At 39.9% G+C, this 21,360-nt stretch overlaps 1 protein-coding gene across 17 annotated transcripts in view; it reads left to right on the forward strand.

Moving 5' to 3' along the window:
• Window positions 1–21,360, forward strand: part of RIMS1 (regulating synaptic membrane exocytosis 1) — a 542,374-nt gene that overhangs the window by 512,135 nt on the left and 8,879 nt on the right. For all 17 annotated transcript variants that reach the window (XM_061623103.1, XM_061623106.1, XM_061623108.1 and 14 more), the window contains 2 exons: window positions 6,393–6,534; window positions 12,188–12,300. In XM_061623103.1, coding sequence (XP_061479087.1) covers window positions 6,393–6,534; window positions 12,188–12,300 — 255 coding nt within the window. The remainder of the gene's footprint in view (window positions 1–6,392; window positions 6,535–12,187; window positions 12,301–21,360) is intronic.

Raw genomic sequence — 21,360 nt, forward strand, 5'->3', positions numbered from 1 at the left:
GATAGCATGAAAACTTTGAAGTTGGATGCCTGACACCTGAGTAACATGAAAAATTGCCAAGGGAGTATGAGCATACATAGCCATTTCATACTTTACCTTTAGATATGTATGATTTGCTAATTTCTTCATCAATTTTTCTTCTCTCATGTTCACATTTATTTGCATTAGTGAGAGTTCCTCAGCATCATTATCCTCAATGTGTATTAAAGGGACCAGAGCCTTAACTAAGATCCAACAATCTGTTCTAGTGCTGCTGAATCACTGGTGGAATCTGACGTGCTGTGCTGTGCTGTGCTGTGCTCTCCCCCCCTCTTTGTGTGTGTGTGTGTGTGAGAGAGAGAGAGAGAGAGAGAGAGGCTAAAGATGGTCAGAAAATGGTGAATGTTCCTATTTTCAGGTGTATTTTTACATTTGCTGATTTAATAGACAAATAATCATGTAGCTATCACATTCAATTTTGTTGAAATGAGATGATTGCATTTACACCTACACTTGAGTTTTTTTTAAATGTAAATGATCAAAATAAAAATTATATCATCCTTATAGAACATCAATTAGTCTTGAAAACAACATTACATAAAAATAAAAGAAGAACCCATCTGGATCAGATGAATAGCCCATCTAAATCAGCAATGTGTTCTCACCGTGGCCAACCAGATGCCCATGGGAAGCCCATAGACAGAACCTGACCACAACAGCACTCACCCTACCTGTGAATCCTAGTCTTTTTTGCCTGACTATCTGGATGTGTGTGTATGTGTCAGCCCCCATCCATGCCTTTCTCTGTGTGTGTGTGTGTGTGCGTGCATGCGTGCACGTGCACATTAAATTACTTCCTAGGCAGATGGTTCATTTTATAACCCATACACCATAAAGTCCAGAAATTAATCACAGGAAAGTAAAGGGCTTATGTTTGTTGTAATGCAACTAGAATAACATTGTGATGTCATATGATTTATTAGTGAAATACTAGTATGATCAGAGGCCTAGAAGAGTACATTTGTTTAGCCATAAGCCCATTTAAGTCCTGCGTGCAACATACATAGCTGAATTAAATCTGCATTTTTTATTTTTTTAAAAATGGATGTAGCTGTATTTTGTTTTAGCTTCTCATATTAGCAATTTAATTGGCATACAGAAGTATTGAGGTGAAAGATGTGATTCAAGTTTGATCTGGTTCTCTTGCAGTTGGCTCCATATCTTACTTTCAGATATTTGCTTTTAACAGTTTATTTTACAGGAGTAATGTCATTACTATTAAAACACTGAGGGAACAGCATCAAGTTCATAGAAAGAGAATTTTAGTAATATTTTTGTATAGTATGGAAATTTGTGGCAAGGAAACTTGCTAGAATACCAGAAATAGAACAGAATACATTTTTGCCAGCATTACTAGAATTTCCTCCAGGGATCGCAGCATCCTTCAGACCGAGGTAGGCTGGTCCTCAATTAAAGCAAGGATATATGCTTATTATTATTTAAATTCCACAAATGTATGTAATGATATCGTGTGTTACTGGTAAGGCAGGCATACTTTTCTTCAGGTAATATGGAAAATTAAGATGGTATTTTTCACAACCTGTTACAAGTATATAAGTTTTTCCAAAGTGTTTTGGGAGTGCCTACATGATAAAGAACTAAGGTACAAGCTTTCTGATCATCAGCTGGAGATTATACAAGACTGCTGCAACTATCAAAACTTTCTTGATTGTATTATCCTTTTAAAAAAGACCCTCAGAAGACCCAGTTATCTCGAAGATCTGACATTCTTTCTTTATTTAGTGCCTATACCTACAGACTCTGCCTTCTGCCATGTTGGATGGCAGATATAAATGGGTTCCTCTTTCCCAAAAGCTCTGTGTGTGTAATCGGAATCAGATCAAAAATATAATTAATTACGTTCTGAAACATTATTTGCATTTACAGGCCAAGGAGAAAATTATTGTTTAAATTACCAGCTGTTCTAATCAGAACATTATTTGTTTCTTATTGGAAGGCTCTCACCCTTTTGTGACTTGCAGAACAGCTTTGTTTGCCTTAGCTGTAAGAAAACTGGCCAAAAGTAATTGAAGGGAGATGGTATGGGGGACTCCTTGATATAAGGAACAGGTTTTTATTTTTATTTTTAATTAGGATTTTATTGTACTGGTAACAAAAATTATATAGAATTTTTAAGTTCAATAAATTCTGTATACTATATTTTATTGTAACTTTCTTGCCAGTACAGTACATTTGTTGACAAAGGAATACTTGCAGCCAGAGTTGGTGGAGAGGATCAATGCTTTTACATTTGGCAGATGTTTATCAATTAACTGAGACAAAACTACCATACAGCTAGATCTCTAACAATACGTTAAAGATACACATGAAAGCCAATAGAACCGGAATAAACAGACTAAACATTCACTTCATGAATACATAAGATTGCTAGTGACATGCTCAGATGGGGAGACATCATATATTTTGAAATACCTTTCACATATCTGTCATCAAAATAATTGATCTACAAAAAGAATTATTTATTACTATTACTACAACTACCTGTAGAAATGCATTTTAAGCACATGTATTTTTGGTGTTTATATTTGCTTTTTTGTTGAATTTCCAAATGAAATAAGGCAAACACTAGATGTTTAGCTAACCTATTTATTTACTAATGACCTCAACCTATGTTCTGCTGCTGATCAGATTCAAGAGAATTGTTACCAGTGCAGAGGAATGCCTCATCCTCTTCTCCCGTACTGAGACAGCAATATCCATCAACAAAAACCCATATGAGTCATAATTGCCCATCCATCATGAGGATGGGGAACAAATAGGGATGCAGAGCTACAAGTGCTTGTCCTTTTGCCTTTTAGGAGTTAGTGTGGGTGCAATTGATAGAATGTTGCAAATGGACTTAAATTCAAATCTGAGCTGTGCTAATGGGTGGCTTTGAGATAGCATCTCAGCCTTACACATCTCACGGAGTGGTTATGAAGATAAAATGGGATAACTCTAGAATTGCTCCATTCCACTGATCAGCTAATGTCACAAATGACACCAGGCGACTGACAGATAAGCATGGTTTGGGGAAATGGTCCATTGGCCAAACTGGACACCCTGGTGGGCCAAGATTGCCCCATGGGCCAGAGGTTCCACACCCCCGCTCTAGAGCATCCCCATCCTCCTAGCACAGGTGGAAAACCTGTAGTAAGGTTCTGCCATATTATTTTTGATGAGATGCCAATTTGTTGTGTAGCTTTATGGGAAAGGGACATTGCTCAGTAGCAGAGCATGTGCTATGAAGGCAGAAGATCCCAAATGCAGTTTCCAACATCTCCAGATAGGACTGGAAGTGTCCCCTGTCTGAAACCCTGGAGATCCACTGCCACTCAGTATTGACTATGCTAAGTCAGATGAACCAATGGTCTGGGTCGGTATAAGGCAGCTTCCTATGTTGCTCAGCTTGTGCCACAGCAACTACAGTGGTGGTTCAGATGGTTTGGTTAGAATCATAGGATAGTAGGGTAGGAAGGGGCCTATAAGGCCATCAAGTCCAACCCCTGCTCAATGCAGGAATCCAAATCGAAGCATTCCTGACAGATGGCTGTCCAACTGCCTCTTGAATGTCTCTTGAGTGTCGGAAAGCCCACTACCTCTCTTGGTAATTGGTTCCATTGTCATATGGCTCTAACAGTTAGGAAGTTTTTCCTGATGTCCAGTCGAAATCTGGCTTCCTGCAACTTGAGCCCATTATTCCATGTCCACTCTGGGACGAACAAGAAGAGATCCCGGCCCTCCTCTGTGTGACAACCTTTCATGTACTTGAAGAGTGCTATCATATGTCCCCTCAGTCTTCTCCAGGCTAAACATGCCCAGTTCTTTCAGTCTCTCCTCATAGGGCTTTGCTTGCAGTCCCCTGATCATCCTTGTTGCCCTCCTCTGAACCTGTTCCAGTTTGTCTGCAGGCTTCTTGAACTATGGAGACCAGAACTGCATGCAGTACTCAAGATGATGCCTAACCAGTGCTGAATAGAGGGGAACTAATACTTCACATGATTTTGAAACTATACTTCTGTTAATGCAGCCTAATATACTTCTGTTAATGCAGCCTGTTTTGCAGCCACATCGCACTGTTGGCTCATATTCAGCTTGTGATAACGACAATTCCAAGATCCTTCTCACATGTCGTATTACTGAGCCAAGTATCCCCATCTTATAACTCTGCATTTGGTTTCTTTTTCCTAGTTGTAGAACTTTGCATTTATCCCTGTTGAATTTCATTCTGTTCTTTTCAGCCCAATGCTCCAGCCTATCAAGGTCCCTTTGAATTTTGTTTCTGTCTTCCACGATATTAGCTATGCTCCCCAATTTTGTATCATCTGCAAATTTGATAAGCATGCTCTGTACCTCCTCATCCAAGTCATTAATAAAAATGTTGAAGAGCACTGGACCCAGGACCCAGCCCTGTGATACCCCACTCATTACTTCCACCCAGTTTGAGAAGGAACCATTGATAAGCACTCTTTGAGTACGATTCTGGAGCCAGCTGTGGATCCATCTGATAGTTGTTCCATCCAGCCCACATTTAGGTAGCTTGCTAATCAGAATATCATGGGGCTCTTTGTCAAAACTTTGCTGAAGTCGAGATATATTATGTCCACAGCATTCCCACAGTCTACCAGGGAGGTTACCTGATCAAAAACTGAGGTAATATTAGTCTGGTGGGATTTGTTCTTGATAAATTCATATTGGCTTATAGTAATCACTGCATTGTTTTCAAGGTGCTTACAGACTGACCGTTTTATAATCTACTCCAGACTTTTCCCAGGGATTGGTGTCGGGTGACTGGTCTGTAGTTCCCTGGTTCCTCCTTTTTGCCCTTTTTGAAGATAGGGACAACATTAGCTTTCCTCCAGTCATCTGGCACTTCACCAGTCTGCTTCAGAAGCTTCTGCAATTGCTGCTACGTGGGAAAGCAGGGGACTCTGCATGGCAGTAGTGGAGGAACAGGGCTGTTAGCTGAGCACCATGCAGGTTTGGGACTGCCGAGTAGCTAGCAGTGCCTAGCTCAGACCATAACATCAGTGGCCTGTGCTGGCTGCTACTAGCCATTCAGATGTATGTATGCATGATGTTGAAGTAATAGCCCCTGTGCTGCTGCCTTGTAATGACCTTCTGTCAGGGTTCCTCCTTCATATAACAATGTTCAGTGGGTGAAGCTGATAGCCCACCAGCAAGCCTGCCACTGAGCAACATAGATATCAGCAAGGAGGAAATATGAATGTTTAGGAGCATTGATGAAATTAATCTAGGCCAATGGTTTTCCAGTTTTCAGTCTTCCAGAAACACTCTCTGCATCAGGGTGTACTCAAGGAATCCCTGAGTTTCAACCATAGAAACCAGCACCTTGCAAAGAATTCTGGGATATATGTCATATACTTTAATGTTAGGCACTGACTAGGCCTGTTGGATCTCGTTGCTGTCCCACACAATGGAGAGAGCATCATGCACCACACCCAGCACTGTGATCATGCTTTGTGGTGACAATCATTAGTGATGGGCAAGGAAAGTTTGCACTCCATTACTGAACTTTAGATCTGATTAACTTCCAAGGAATCCCAAAGTTCAGTGGAACAGACTTTGAAAAGAACTTTTCAAGGTTTTTGCATAAGCACAGAAAGTTATGAGGGCAATCAAACTGTTAAAATCTAGGAGTGTTTTGCCATTGATTCCAAAGGGTTAAAGATTACCTTATCTTATAAACTAAGTGAAAACCTGCAGTCCACAAAGTCTTTTTGAAGTGCTCCCCTATATTTCTTATCATCAGTGGGATGAAACCCTGACAGCTTTCCATTGTGGCAATGCAGCCTGAAAAAGGTTCCACCCCCTTGTTATAAATGGTGTATGTACTGAAAGTGCATGAAGCCTTGATGGCTAACTGTGCTGACAAGTTTCAGCATTATATCTGAAATGATTATGAGATGTGTGAGGTTGAAGAAGAATGATTCAGGAACTGCATTCTCTCATAAAAAGGACATTCAGTAAAATAAGATGAAAATAGAATATTTGTCTAAAAATGTGATGAATTGTTCAGGAGCAAAACAGGCTTTTAAAAGGAAGCAGATCAATTTATGGGAGAATTGGATTATTAACAGCTGAACTTCAGGGTGATAGGCATTCCCTAAGAAAGATTATGGCACATCATGCAGTGCAATCCTATGTATGTTTACTCAGTTCTATTAAATTCAGTGGGACTTGTTCTCAGGTAAGTTTTTATAGAATTGCAATTTTAGTCCAGTCCCAATGATGTGATCATATCATTTTTAGAATGCAGGTCTCACTTAATTCCCACCTGTTTGCTCCTACTACTTCTACTACTTTTGCTTCTCTTTCTGTTGTTTTTCTAGAGACGGGCAACAAGAAGCTAAAAAGCACGATACAGAGAAGCACAGAAACGGGTATGGCAGCAGAAATGAGAAGCCGTATGGCCCGTCAGCCAAGTCGGGAATCGACCGATGGCAGCATCAACAGTTACAGCTCAGAAGGAAAGTAAGTTTAAGCTTTCTAAAATCAGAACTACTCCACCCATCCATGAGACCTGTGATGGCTGCAGGTCCACCAGAAGGCTGGGGTGTAGTCATCCAGGTTTCGGGGGTCTTAGACCCTTTAATTTTTTGGGAGCAGGGTCCCAGCAGAGTCCCTGTGTCTCCAGCATCCTATGAGCCAATCAGCTTGAAAGGGGAGTGTGTTAGCCACTGAGAAGAGTCTTCTAACATGCTTCCTTGACCTTTCCTGCTGATTGGAGCCAATCAGAGTGAAAGGAGGTGAGTCAACCACTGAGAAGAGTCTTCTTAGTAGGCAACACTCTCCCCTTTCGTGCTTATTGGCTTCTGGGGATGTATGTTGTGGGAGAAGGCATTAACAAGGATCTCATTCTCAACCCACAGCAGAAAAGGGGGAGGAGGCATGGCTATGACTAACAAGCGCAGACCCTGCGCTTCTGAATTTGCCACTACATGACTGCCAGAGGGTACCAACTGGTCAGTCACTGAGCAGGCCTACTACTGTTGACATCGCAACCATGAAGTTGCAGCAGGGATAAGCAAGCCTTTTTAAAAGGGAGGGGGGAAAGGAAAGGAAAATAGAGACAGCAGCAGTGGTGCATATATAGATCAAAAAGGAAGAGAATTGTGACAACATTGACCTAAAAGCCTTGCTGTCTCATTCCAGATGAATGGATGGGGAACTGTGGTCAGTCAGTGGTGAGGAAAATGTACTTTGTATATCTTCTGGGACAATTATTTCAGATTTTCCCAACATTATTTTTTTTAGAGATCCGTATGGGCAATACTGTTAATGGAAAAATTCATGTACCACTTAAGAATTTTAAGAGGGACAGAAGACCCAGATTCCTTTTTTGCAAATTGGGACAATTTATCTTTTTTTGGTTAATAATGAAAATAGTCAAAGTACCAGTTCAATATGTAATAAAATCCTGGCAACACACAATCATCAAATTTACTTTCCAACGGAAAAAATCCAGATTAGCCCAAGCTCTAATTTACAGAAAAGCAAGTTTGGGGGGATGGGGCATTCCAAATTTATTATACTATCACAATGCCTTTCAAATTCTCCAAATGGTGTATTTAATTAGAAACATAAATGAGAAACATTGGGTGGAGATGGAAATCAATTTCGCCTCAAATACACCACTAAAGGCCTTACCTTTCTCTCTGTAAAACAGCAAACTATCAATATTATGACTAATCCTTTTACTAAATGTATGTTTCAGGTCTGGAAATTATGGCAGAACAAATTGGTTCCCATAGTTTCACCCTTAATACCCATTGCCTCTCACCCTAAATTCCACACTCCTGATAGAGAGCGTCAACTAAGGGAATGGAGTAAGAGGGGATTACATAGATTATGTGACTTCTATGTAAATTCCTTTCCACTATCAGTTGAACAATTAAAACTTAAATTAAGGGGAATAAAACTGGACTGGTTAACGCTTGCCCAGATCCACAACTTCATCATATTACAGTACACAAAACAACAAGCAACAAGACCTATCACACAATTTGAACAATTACTCCAGGATACACATCAGGGAGAAAAAGGTCTGGTTTCTAAAATATACTCCATGTTGCTTAATACATCCTTAAAATCCATTCTCTCACTCAAGGGAAATGGACTTAGGCTCTGAAATACAACTTAGAGCCTGGAACAGGTTATGGGAATCGAAACCATTTAAGACCGTTTCCAGCTATGTCAAAGAACACTCATTAAAATTGGTACATCAATGGTACCGCACAGCTGTTCAGATCTCACGCATGTTCTCAACAACCTCTCCGCTTCGTTGGAGAGCCTGTGGGAACACAGGAACCTACTTTCATCTCTGGTGGGAATGCGAAAAAATACAAGTTTTTTGGCTCTTGATCTATGATGAAATGTTGATTTCTGAAGAACACTTTGACTTTTCTCCAAAATTGTTATTATTAAACATTTTTGACGATGCACATTCAAAGCTGCTCTCCATCTACATGACTTTAGCAGCGAAAACAATCGCATTACAATGGAAAATGGCAAATAATCTTTCAATTGAGCATTGGTATAATTCCCTCTGGAATATTGCCATAATGGAAAAGCTTACACATGAACTGAAATTAAGACAAGGAAATGAGGCACCAGACTCCTTCTATTTAGTTTGGCATTCCTTTATTGAATATACTTTGGAAGATACATTTGTACATCATCCATCTGCGGAGGCCTGGCAGATATGGAGACATTTGCAATCGTCGTAACTGTCCTACAGAGAGAAAATGGAAATTAGTTCCTAATCAGTTAGACTGCACATCAGTTCAGTAATAGGTTGAGTGTCATGAGAGATTTTATTTCCTTTGGTTTTTTATTTTGATGGTGTTAATGTTATATATGTATTCAATTATACTGGTGTCTGATGTAAATGAAGAGCTCCATGTTCTATAAAGATACCTGTATGTATATATACATACATACACACGCACACAAAACAATAACATAATATCCAGCTTTCTGGGACTCAGAACATTGTACAGTTTGCTGTGGATTTTCTGGCATCAGAACAGAACTCTATGCTCCCAAAGGCCTTGCAATCAAAATTAAGATTGTGATTAGCTTTTTAAATTATTCCCTTTATTGTACTTAACACATGTTAATATATAAGTTTTATAATGGATATGCTGAATACATATACAAGAGTGGCTGTATACTATAGCCAGCATGGAATTTTCACATTCCACCATGTTAAATTGAAAATACCCCCCATGACATATTGCTGCTTCCCATAAGCTCATTTCAAAACAAAATCTTACAAACGTATAGTCCTGAACACAGAAACACTTGCTTAACAACCCTCTAAGCTTTCATGGCGATAAGCAAAACGCTCAGAGAGAACCCAGTGTTCAAAGTCTAAAACGAGTACAAAAAAATCCAGACCCCTGATGGACTTCTTTCTGTCAGTGGCATCATAATTTGTTGAAATGAATTAAAAATCAGTCATGTTCACAGAGTACACGGCACAGAGTACTCCTATTACTGACCTTGCCTCATACTCTGACCATCTTCTGCAGTTTAAAAGTTTAAAAAAATTCATGGCTGATTTTTAATTAATTTAAGAAAATTAACATTGGAGTCTATGATAAATGCAGGCATGCTCAGTAAGAACCAACTGTCAGTGTTCTAAATGCCATCTGTTTAGCTTGGCTAATCAGGGGGGCACCCCCGTGCCAGACATTTATTCCATTTAAACAGTCATGGCTTCCCCCCCCAAAAAAAAATCCTGGGAAGTGTAGTTTGTGAAGAGTGCTGAGAGTTGTTAGACTCCTATCCTCTTGACAGAACTCCAGTGGCCATAGTGGTTTACCAGTCAGCCCCTCTTCCCAGAGAATTCTGGCCATTGTAGCTCTGTGAGGGGAATAGGGTGTCTCCTCTGAGCACCCTTCACAAACTATACTTCCCAGGAGTCTTTGGGGGAAGCCGTAACTGTATAAAGTAGAATAAATGTCTGGTGTGGATGTGGCCAGGGACAGCTTTGCTTTAAATTTGGGTGGGCGACTACATGAGTCTGCTGTAGAATAAAAAGGTGGGGACCCCCCCCCAAATAATGATAATTTTAACAGTGTTTTCCATTTGGAAAGGAAAGGGGCTTTCCCTCTGCCTAGTGCCCACCCACCCAATCTCCTTTCCTCCCTCCCCTCCCCCTACTCTTCCCCCTCTCCCCTCCACCTTCCTCCCTACCACTAACCTTTCTCCCCTCCTCCTCCCACTTCCCCCATCCTGCCCCTCCCCCAGGTCAGTTTCATCTTTCCAAAGATTGATTGCACAGGAGTAAATCCCACTGAACGCAATAAGCATGCAAATGATCAAACCTACCCTACCCTCCTTCTTCCTCCTGCCCTTCCCATAATTTTCTAGGCTAGATTCTCTGTAGAAACAGAGTAACAGTAGTAACACAGGAAAGAAGCAAAGTAAGAACACCAACAAACACAAAAAATGTAATTCTCCATTTTGGAGATGCAGTCCTGATTGCAGGTGTTGCCACCACTCACCATATGCTCAGAGGTACATGTTACCAAATACTTCTAAGCTATGCAGGAAGTGGATTGGACTGTGAAAGACCAACCCAAATTGTGTTTGCATTTTTACAAATTTGTAGGGCAGTACAATGTCACAGAGAGGAGGTCAGGTCTCATGCTCCCCTGGTGCATTCACTATAGCTGCCCAATTTCCCTGATTTTTAAAGTTTGATAGAAATATCTTTTGGTTAGGTTCCATCTTAAACAGCAAGGATTTTTTGCCTATTAGTGAATTATTATATTGTTTGAATTTATTGTGATTTATGCTATGAATTGTTATATTGGAAAATCAGATTTTCAAAAAGAGAGGGAGATCCATGACTGAGCCTTGGCATGCTTTGGCTGACCAAGGCTCAAATTAAACCGTGGTCCCAGGTGTAGAATTGGCAGTCTGATAGGTGACAGTTCTAATGTTTACATAATGGCATTTGAGGAAGACTGGCTAATTCCAGACTTCATAATTATGATATACAGTAACTGAATGCTCAGCTGTTCTACTGACATTTTTGGGATTACAGTTAGGTACACATTTGGCAGCAATAGAGCTACATTGCAATATAGAAGCTCAAGGAGCAAAGATCTAAATCTGATGCACAATTAAGAGCAGTTACTTGTACAGAATCATTTCCATTTGGACATGTCTATGGATACAAAAACTCCAGTATACTGTAGCATATGTCGAGCAATTATTTACTTAAAAGCTCATGGGGGAGGTTAACTTTGGAAAATTTTAAATGGTAACAAGCCCTGCTTTAAACAAATCTCATCTCATCTACAATGTCTATGAAAAAATAATATGCACGGTATGCCAGTTACATGCAATTAAATATAAAAAATCAGCTGGAGCTTTGCACCTCCACACACATCTGATATGGCCCTTAGTCCTGAACAATCTGCCAACTTCAGCTGTAGAGCCAGTTCTACCATAAGGCTGCGTGAGGTAGCCTCCTCAGGCAGCTGATTTTGGATGTTATGAAAGAGTTCCTGCTGGGAGGAAGGGCGCGATATAAATGAAATAATAAATACATAAATATTTAATTTATCAATATTATATAATAATTTATTACTGGCATTTAATCTCAGGGAGAAGAAAGAAGCACTTGTATGATTTTTTGATTCAGGTGCCAAAATATGGGTATGATGCACCTGATGGGTAGGGGCATTTATTGCTCTGCCTCAAGCAGCAGAATGACTTCATATACCCTATACTGCATCACTCAACAAATACATGAAATACAATAAGTAATTTGGGGAGGTTAGTCCCAATAAGGAGGAACTCTCCATTCTTTACAGCTATCTAGATCCAGCATACTCTACATTCCACTAAATTATTTAGCTTTCTCTAGAAAGGACATGCACTGATATTCCTTCCCTCCATAATGAAAGACAGCACCATTAAGTTCTTTACTGGTATCATGATATTCTCCTATTGAGTTCAAGAATATTGCACATGTGTGGTTATGTTTCTCATTTCATTTGGCAGTTGAACATTCTTCCAGGCTGTGAATTTCATAAAGCAGGGCTGTGTGAAAATAGTAAGTCATTGTAAGAACTACTTTTGTTTTGCTGTGTTTGTTTTACTACAGCCTAATATTTCCTGGAGTCCGACTGGGTGCTGACAGTCAATTCAGTGATTTCCTTGATGGACTGGGACCAGCTCAGCTAGTAGGTAGACAGACCTTAGCAACCCCTGCCATGGGTAAGATTAGCTTTGTTTTTGCTTAGAAGAATGTACCCCACTTAGAGAGCTCTTTTATTAAGTGCTTTATAAATCTTTCTAAAGAAATAAAAATAAAATAAATAGGATACTTCATTTGCTGTGATACAATGTGGTGCTACTCATAGATTGAGTTTCCTCCAGGCTGTCCATCCATATCCTGTTTGAAATAGTTTTGATGTCTTAAGCAACCTCTCAATTGGACTACTGCAATTGGACTACTCTGTATGGGGATGCCTTTGGAAAATGTCTGGAAACTTCAAATGATGCAAAATGTTGCCCCCAGATTGCCAGCAGGAACTGCTTAATTAGGGCAGAGCGGAGTTAGGGGTTGGCATCATCAGGCACCCATAGGGCAAACTCTGGAGTCTAGTGACTGCTAATGCTTCCTCTCTACCTGGTCTCTCTGAGTGAGCAAGCAAGGAGAGGTGATATGGATTGGGCCCAAAGGGAACAGATAAATGAATGAGCAGTGGTAACCATAGCCCAGAAGAGGGGATGCATTCAGGTATGTGATTGACTGGCAGCGTTTTGCCCAAGGCCCTCCTCAAATGGGAACTGACATTGGATCAAAGCATATTACACTGAAATTGTTTATTCTACACTGATTTCCAGGCTAAGTTTAAGATGCTGGTTCTTCCTTTAGAGTCCTAACCAGCTTCAAACCGGGATATCATAAGGACCATCACCTTCCCATACAACCCCATACACTCTGCTCAATATCTGAGAGACTGCTCAGAGTGCTTCCACTAAATGAAGTCTAATGGGTACCCACAAGGAGCAGGGCCTTATGAATTGCTGTGGCCTGTGTGGTCCCGATACTGGGTGCCGTCATGCACAACCTGGCATTTCAAATAGGCCTCTGGAATCAGCTAATGTTTGTGTTTACTGCTTTTTTGCAATAGGAGTTATCTCATTTTTTTTTAAAAAGACCTGTTTTTATTCAGCTGGACTTTTCAATTCATTTGATTCTGTTTTATGTTCTTTGGCTTTCAGTTTAGTGCTTTGGAGTTTGTTTTAATTAGTTGTATACCACTTTGAGTTCATTGAAAGTAATGCCTGAAGTTTTTTAATTAGGATGAAGAGGGGCAGATTCTAGGGAAGGGGGAGAAATTAGATCCAGCTGGCATTTAGCTGGAATCTACCTAATACGCACTTTCTGTAACAATGCGTGAGCCAAAACACAGCCATTATTCAAAATGTGCATGTCTCTGTATATTGAAATGCAGATCTCAAGGCAAGTAATGCGAAAATAAAATGGATATTCTAGGTAAAGTGTGCATATAAATACATATATTCGTGAAAATAAAACACATAGTAGGAAACATTTCTTTGCAACAATGTATATATTAGGAGAAATCCACACTCTATTTGTCCCTTCTTTCTCCTCTTCCTGCTTGTCTTCTCCACTCCACTGCTTGCCTTTCTCCTCAACCTGCCACTTTTTCTCCTTCACCTGCTCTGAATTATTTCTGCAATCACCCTGTCATCCCTTGCTTTTACTCCATTCGTTGCCTCTCTCCCCTTTGCACAGCTTCCTCGGGCTCAATCCCTGGCATCTCCAAGTCGAGCTGGGAAAGACTTTTGTCTGAAACTCTGGAGAGACGCCGCTAGTCAGCTAGATAGTACTGAGCTGGATAGACCTTTTGTCTGACTCTTGGTATAAGACAGCTTTCAGTGTCCCTGAGATAGGGATAGTCAGCATGATGTCCTCCAGATCTTGCTGGACTGTAACTCCCACCCCTGACTGTAAGCCATGCTGACTGGGGCTGATGGAAGTTATAAAATAATAAATGAACTGTTAATGGGAAACAATTTGAATCTAAAGATCTTTGTTATATCTAGACATATCTATGCCCAGCAAAACAGTTTTTTTTTACAATAATTTTTATTCAAATTTTCATAAAACAAACAAAACAAAATCATAAAACATTCAAAGACAAAAAACAAAACAAAACAAAAATGATTAAACAAAAAAATAAAATGTTGACTTCCCATTTTTCGCAGATCAGTTATAGGTCTACAATATATAACAATCCTGTCTCTTAAATTATATTATAAAATCACTTTCCTCCAGTAGTTATCTTAATTAATCATCAAATCTCATGAACATTACTTTATTCTTTCCACAAAAAGTCAGAGAGGTTTCAATTCTTTAAGAAATATATCTATCAATTTTTCTCCTAATAAACATGTCGATTAATCCATCTCGTTAACAATAATAATAATCTTATTGTCATAACCATAGTCCAAATAAACATATCGATTAATCCATCTCATCAAAATCTGTTAGGTCCAATAATTTCAATAGCCATTATTCCATTATCCATATTAATTCCGTCTTCCATCTTCAATAGTCCTGTTAAGTCCAGTAATTTCAGTGTCCAATCTTCCATTATCAGTATTCCATAATAATCTTGCTGTCATAGCCATAGTCATATAATAAGAGTCTGATGGGAATTTCCTCTATCCCAAATATTTTCTTGCCATCAATTCTGAATAAGTTGCTGAAATATTGTTGTAAAGTCATATCTGTGTTCTTCTTTTTTACAAAATGCACTGGCTCATCTCTTGAGAGTTTTTCCATTGTCACATGGCTGCAGTTAATTCCATAGATTTTCTCTATATCAAGCTCCATCACGTCATTCCAGTCCAGAAGATTATCCAAGCCATTGATAACTTTATCTCATTAATTTCTTCAGAGATAACGTTAAATTCCAAACAGTAGATTTTATTTCTAATATCCATAAACTCCAGATCTTTTTCCAATTCCACATTTGTTCCAATCTCCAGGGCTTGTATCTTCCCTTTATTTTTTCTTTTCTCATCTCTGATCTCATTCTCCTCTCTCACAGGATCCCCTATTTCTTTAAGCTCCTGCGTCATTTTGCTCAGTTCCATTTTCAGCTCCTTACTGCCCTGTCGCAGGGTTTCTTTCGTTATTTCAATCTCATCCATTATTTTCTGAAACATAATTACTTCCAGATTCTCAGCCACTTTCTTGATTGCCATTTTTAAAACCACGAAAACAAAACAAAACAAAAATAAAGAAGAACCACTTCTTATTTCAGCAACAATTGGGTTAATATTCCAGGCTTGATGACATCACAGTATAAACAGAGCAGCCTGCCTTATATCTCTATGTTCAAGAATACAAAACAAATTTAGTTCCCAGCATCAAAACAGTTAGTGGTGTCGTGAAGAAGCAGATTCGTCAAAATAAAATAGACCAAAAAGAGAGTAGTCCCAGACAATATAATGTTCCAAAGTTCATATTTTTTATTTTTTTCTCCTCGGAATAGAAATCCCTCTTCTGTTTATATCTTTAGAATGCACTTCCAGGACAGCTTTTTGCAATAGAAGCAGAGATAAGCTGTTAATTTCGTGAATAACAGAGAAGAGTTATAGCTCACCCAGAAGTTCTTTAAAGCTGATTCATTTGACAAATCTCTTTTTGCTGCAACAATTTAAACCAAGTAAAAAAAAAAGATAGAAAGAAGGGTGCTTGCCTGTTAGTCCGTTTTCTCTTTGAAGAAAAGATAAACGTGTCGCATTAATCAGATAGAGCTTGTTCGGAAGTCCGTCCGGCATTGCTGGCTGGACCTTTTCTCATAAATTAATGAAATCCAGTCCTCCCAACAAAAACAGGCTTTTGAGGTTGATCTCTACATTTCTCCCTGCCCGGGAGAAATTTCATCAGTCAAAAAAAAAATGTTCTGACTGATTTATATCTGAAAAAGCTTCTTCTGAGGCGGGAGCCCGTCTCAAAAGCAGGCACAAGCGAAGTCACCCTTCCCCCCCAGCAAAACAGTTTTAAAACTTGTCCCAGTTTCCCCTCTTCATTATCTACTGAATTATGTCCTCAGCCTGAGATCCTAGAGAGAAATGAGATACAAGAGAATAATGCCATCTCTGTTTCCTAACCACCAAACTTTACAAAATGTGCTGGGCATCAGTGTTTGTGTGCTGTCTCTGCTCCATTACATGCTGGGTGCTATGAACTTGAAATGTCAATTCTGGAACAAGAGCTAATTACATAAAAGGGAACCCTTAGAGGCTTTATTCACTCACTCACTTGCCATGCTGCTCCAGAGGATCCTCCAACTTTCCAGAGTAGATTTTTACATATCTCAAGGCGCTGCTGAGGGAAAAGGAAATTGGCAAAATTGCCTTCCCTCTCCACTTCCATCAGTGGAACTCCACTCAAGGAATCTCTGGGCCCATCCCTATCAGTTGTGCTAAAACAGCAATAAACTAATTTAAATCCAGCCTGGGATGATAAAACAGTACTCACCTGGTGCTTAAAGACCATAAAAATGGGTGTCAGCCAAGTGTCCCAGGCAGAGTATTCCACACACACCGTGAAAATGTCACCACTGGAAAGGCCCCATCTCTGCTCACCCCCTGCTTTGTTTTAAGTATAGGGGCACCAAAGCAAAGGCTCCCTCTTGTGAGGGTCTTAATGAATGGGCCATCTCATATGAATTCTTTAAAACTCAGCATCTCTCTGATGGTTATCTCATTCATTCAAATATACTCCAATTGCCTTGAGAACCCGCCCCCTAAATATAGCATGTTCAAGAAGGTTGGCTAGTTATAAATTCCTATAAATCATTTATAAGATTGCATATAAAATTACTGTTAACCTACTCATTTTTAAGCAATGCAATTCTAAACCTAGTTCATATATGGCTTTGGCAGGAAAACAGATAAATGGGCACCTATTGATACCTTTACTTTTTTTAATAGGCTCTATGAGGGTTCAGGCTGGAAAACTAGCAAATATATTTTTCCCCTTAAAAAGGAACACTTTAGAAGGATTCTCTTGTACCCAAGATATGAATCAAAAATCTAGATGGAAAAGGTCTGTGCTTTGCCTGTGGCACCCTCTGCTGATGCCTGGTAGGCACCAAAGGTTAGATCTGAGTAAATGCCATGTGTCCTACGTCTGGGACATGGTTGAGAATTTTTTCCTGTAAAGTGATTTTTGCTGAAGCAGAGTATTAATAGGACAGGATCATTTTAAAAACACCTGCTGATACTTCAGATCTTGAACACTACAGTTGTCCCAAGCACTTCATTTACTATACCAGAGACACTAGGTTTTCTCTCTTGTAAACGGAGCACAGTTGCATAGTAATGAAATAATATTCATAGCTGCCTACCTCAAAATACAAATCCAGAATGTCAAATGTTAGAAACCCAGTAGCATTATTCATTTTCTAAAAACATATTTTGATTATTTCAGAATGATCTGTTTCTAAGATAATCTAGGGGTACATCTTCATTGGAAGGAAATTCCACTGAACCCATTAGTCCTTAACATCCAAATAAATAAGAATAAGATCATTATACACCCCAAGATTGATATACTAATGGGACTTCCTTTAAAGAAGGATCAGCTGCTGTAGCTAGTGCACCAAGCCGTAGCCTGCCTGCTGGACAGCAGACTTGGCATCAACACCCAGGACAACGGAACAAATGTCAGGGTCCACCACAGCTGATTCCAGTCTCCACTTTTTCCTTTGATTTTTAAATTTAATTTATTTTATTACTACATTTATATCTCACCTTTCCTCCAAGGAGCTCAAGGTGGCATCCATGGTTCTCCTTCCTCTCTGTCCTCACAAAAATCCTGTGAGGTAGGTTAGGCTGAGAGACTATGACAGGCCCAGCAAGCTTCATGGCTGAGTGGAGATTTGAATCCTGGTCTCCCAGGTCCTAGGCCAATACTCTAACCACTACACCACTTTGGCTCTCAGTTTTGCTGGCTCCTTTTTACCATTTTTAAATGAGCAAGTGCTGTAAGGTGACTGCAGTCTCTGCTACCTTCTTTATCCACAATGTCTTTGAGGCCCAGTTGCAAGGTATTACACAGCCATTATAGTCAGCATGGATTTTTCACATTCGGCAATGTTAAATTGAAAATACCCCCCATGCCATTCTCATCCTTCCCATAAGCTCATTTCAAAACAAAACCTTACAAAACTTATGATCCTGAACTCAGAAACGCTTGCTTAACAACCCTCTAAATTTTCATGGTGATACACAAAACAGTCACCTAGAGGCGCATGTTACCAAGTTCTTCCAAGCTACACAGGAGGTGGATTGGACTGTGAAAGACCAACCCAAATTGTGTTTGCATTTTGACCAATTTGTAGGGCAGTCCAATATCTCAGAGAGGAGGTCAGGTCTCCTGCTCTCCTTGTGCATTCACTATAACTGCCCAATTTCCCTGCTTTTTAAAGTGATAGAGATATCTGTTGGTTATAGGTACATTCTTAAACCACAAGGTTTTTTGCCTATTAGTGAATATTAGTAAGGAATTGCCAAGGGTCCCCTTTTACCTGGAGTTTAGGGTAGGGTGGCCACATGTGCATCCTCCCCCCAAAAAGAAGAAACATATTTCCAAATCGTTTTAAATTGTGTTTTAAATTATTTTTAAAATATGTGTTTTTAAATTTGTATATTTGTTTTTAATGTTTTTAGTTATTGTAAACCGCCCAGAGAGCTTCAGCTGTGGGGCGGTATATAAATAAATAAATAAATAAATAAATAAGATGACAAAACACCAATTTGCATTAAAACCATGCACACTAATTTATTTACATATAGGCACATTTAGAAATAAGTACTATAATGTAAATAGAAATACAATACATCTCATCATAGGATGTGATCAGATGACCTATGTGCCTGCTCAGTCTGCTCTGCAGGTGTTGGTGACTGTTGATTGACAACCTCAAGACCCCTCCTCTCCCTTTTCCAGTTCTTTCTCTTTAAACTGGTCTTGGATTGGGCAGTCCTTGAAATAGAGGACTATGATTTGTAAAGTAGGACCCAACCGTCTGAGAAATAGCACTAACTGATATTAGCTTCTAGGCCCATTTCAGGGTGCTAGTTCTCACTTATAAACAGGGGCGTAGTTGTCCAGGGTTGGAGGGGGGTCATAGACCCCTTACTTTTTTGGGATCAGGTCCCAGCCAGGTCCCTCTGTATGAGCCAGTCAACATGAAAGGGGAATGTGTTAGCCACTTGTCCTTTTGTGCTGATTGGAGCCAACCAGAGTGAAAGGAGGTGAGTCAGCCACTGTGAAGCCTCTTCTCAGTAGCTAATACACAGCCTCCCCTTTCATGCTGATTGGCTCCTAGGGACATCTATTGTAGTGGAGGACAGCAAGGGAGACAAAGGAAAGTGGAAAGGGGGGCATGACGTGACTATCTTGAAGGGACCCTGCACCTATGAATTTGCCACCACACTATTGCTTATAAATCCCTTTACCTCATCTCTCCTCATATGAGCCTCTTACCCATGAAGGCAGACTTTGCCAACCTGGTGCTGTCCAGATAGTTTGGATTACAATTTATAGCACCAAATTAGGGAAGGCTGTACTAAGGTATGGTGGGTGGGTGGGTGGTGTGATGTTGTCTCAGATGCACCAGTAAAAACTGATACCAGATTTCTTCAGTGTAATGTTGTTTCGGTCGTTTAACAAACAGTGGATAGTTTTAGTATTTACTTCATCATGGTCCTATTCTGTGCTCTCTGCCTCACACACAACTCTCCCCTGCAGTTTGCCTCTGGCTCTCAGGCTCCACCCTCCTACTTAAACCTCCCATAGGGTTTCCCTCCTAAACATAACCTCTTAAAGGGATATTACCACAGGTGGTGCTGTTCAGAGTCCAGAAATGTTTGACACCCTGGGCTCCTTTGGAAGGAAGGGTATATTTACTAAATAAATAAATAAGGAGATTTCAGTTCATGAATTTAAAAATGGGAAGAGACAAAACAAAGCATTTGCTGTTGGGAACTATTCTAGGATCGTTGGCGATCACTCGTGGCCGAGTAAGGTTGTCTTCCAGGGTAAGATCTTTAACAGTGGGTCTGTAAGTGACTTTGGAGGCCAATTATGGATCCACACAGCCTCCCACAGTGAGGACATAGGTTTCCAGATGGAAGATGGTCACGATGAGGATTTGTTTGATGTGCCTTCCGCTTAGCTTGTTTGTCCCTTTTGCCCTGTACTCGTGCTTCTTCGAAGTCCATAGCACCTTTGATAATGGCCAACCTCCAATTGGGAGGCTCATGGGCCAACGCTTCCCAGTTCTCAAAACTCATGTTACATTTTTTTAGATTAGCTTTGAGAACATCTTTAAACCTCTTTTGCTGTCCACCGATATTCTGTTTTCCATCCTTAAGTTGGGAGTAAAGTAGCTGCTTTGGAAGATGGTGATCAGGCATTCGAACAAAATGGCTGGTCCAGCGAAGTTGATATTGGAGGATCATTGTTTCAACACTGGTGGTCTTTGCTTCTTCCAAAATGCTAACATTAGTCCACCTATCTTCCCAAGTAATTTTGCAGAATTTTCTGGAGGCAGCGTTGGTGGAATCTTTCAAGAAGTTGGGAATGGCGTTTATAGATGGTCCATGTTTCACAGACCGGTAGTACAATGGCTTTGAAAATAAGATAAGAAAAGTGATCAACTTTCTCCAGCATCACACCATTAAGCTGGATTGATGGTACTACAGAGGGATTGGTTCGCACTTGCTGATGAAGCACTTTGGTTTTTTTGATGTTAAGCAAGAGGCCAAGCTTTCCATATGTTTCTGCAAAGACATTTAGGATAGTTTGAAGATCTTCCTCTGAATGTGCAGAGACTACATTATCATCGGCATATTGAAGTTCTATGATGGAGGTTGTAATTACCTTAGTTTTTGCTTTTAGCCTACTGAGATTAAAAAGCTTTCCATCTGTTCGATATGTGATTTCCACACCAGTAGGAAGTTTCCCCTCAACAAGGTATAGAATCATGGCAATGAAAATAGCAAATAAGGTCGGAGCAATGACGCATCCCTGTTTGACGCCTGATCCCACTTTGAATGGATCACTTTGAGAGCCATTGTTATCCAAAATTGTCGCCGTCATGTTGTCATGAAGGAGTTGCAAAATATTCACAAATTTATCAGGGCATCCAATTTTCAGAAGGATGGTCCAGAGAGCGGTTTAATTTACAGTATCAAAGGCTTTAGTCAGATCAATAA

The sequence above is a fragment of the Rhineura floridana genome, chromosome 4 (genome assembly GCF_030035675.1).
Source record: "Rhineura floridana isolate rRhiFlo1 chromosome 4, rRhiFlo1.hap2, whole genome shotgun sequence".
NCBI classification, from domain to species: domain Eukaryota; kingdom Metazoa; phylum Chordata; class Lepidosauria; order Squamata; family Rhineuridae; genus Rhineura; species Rhineura floridana.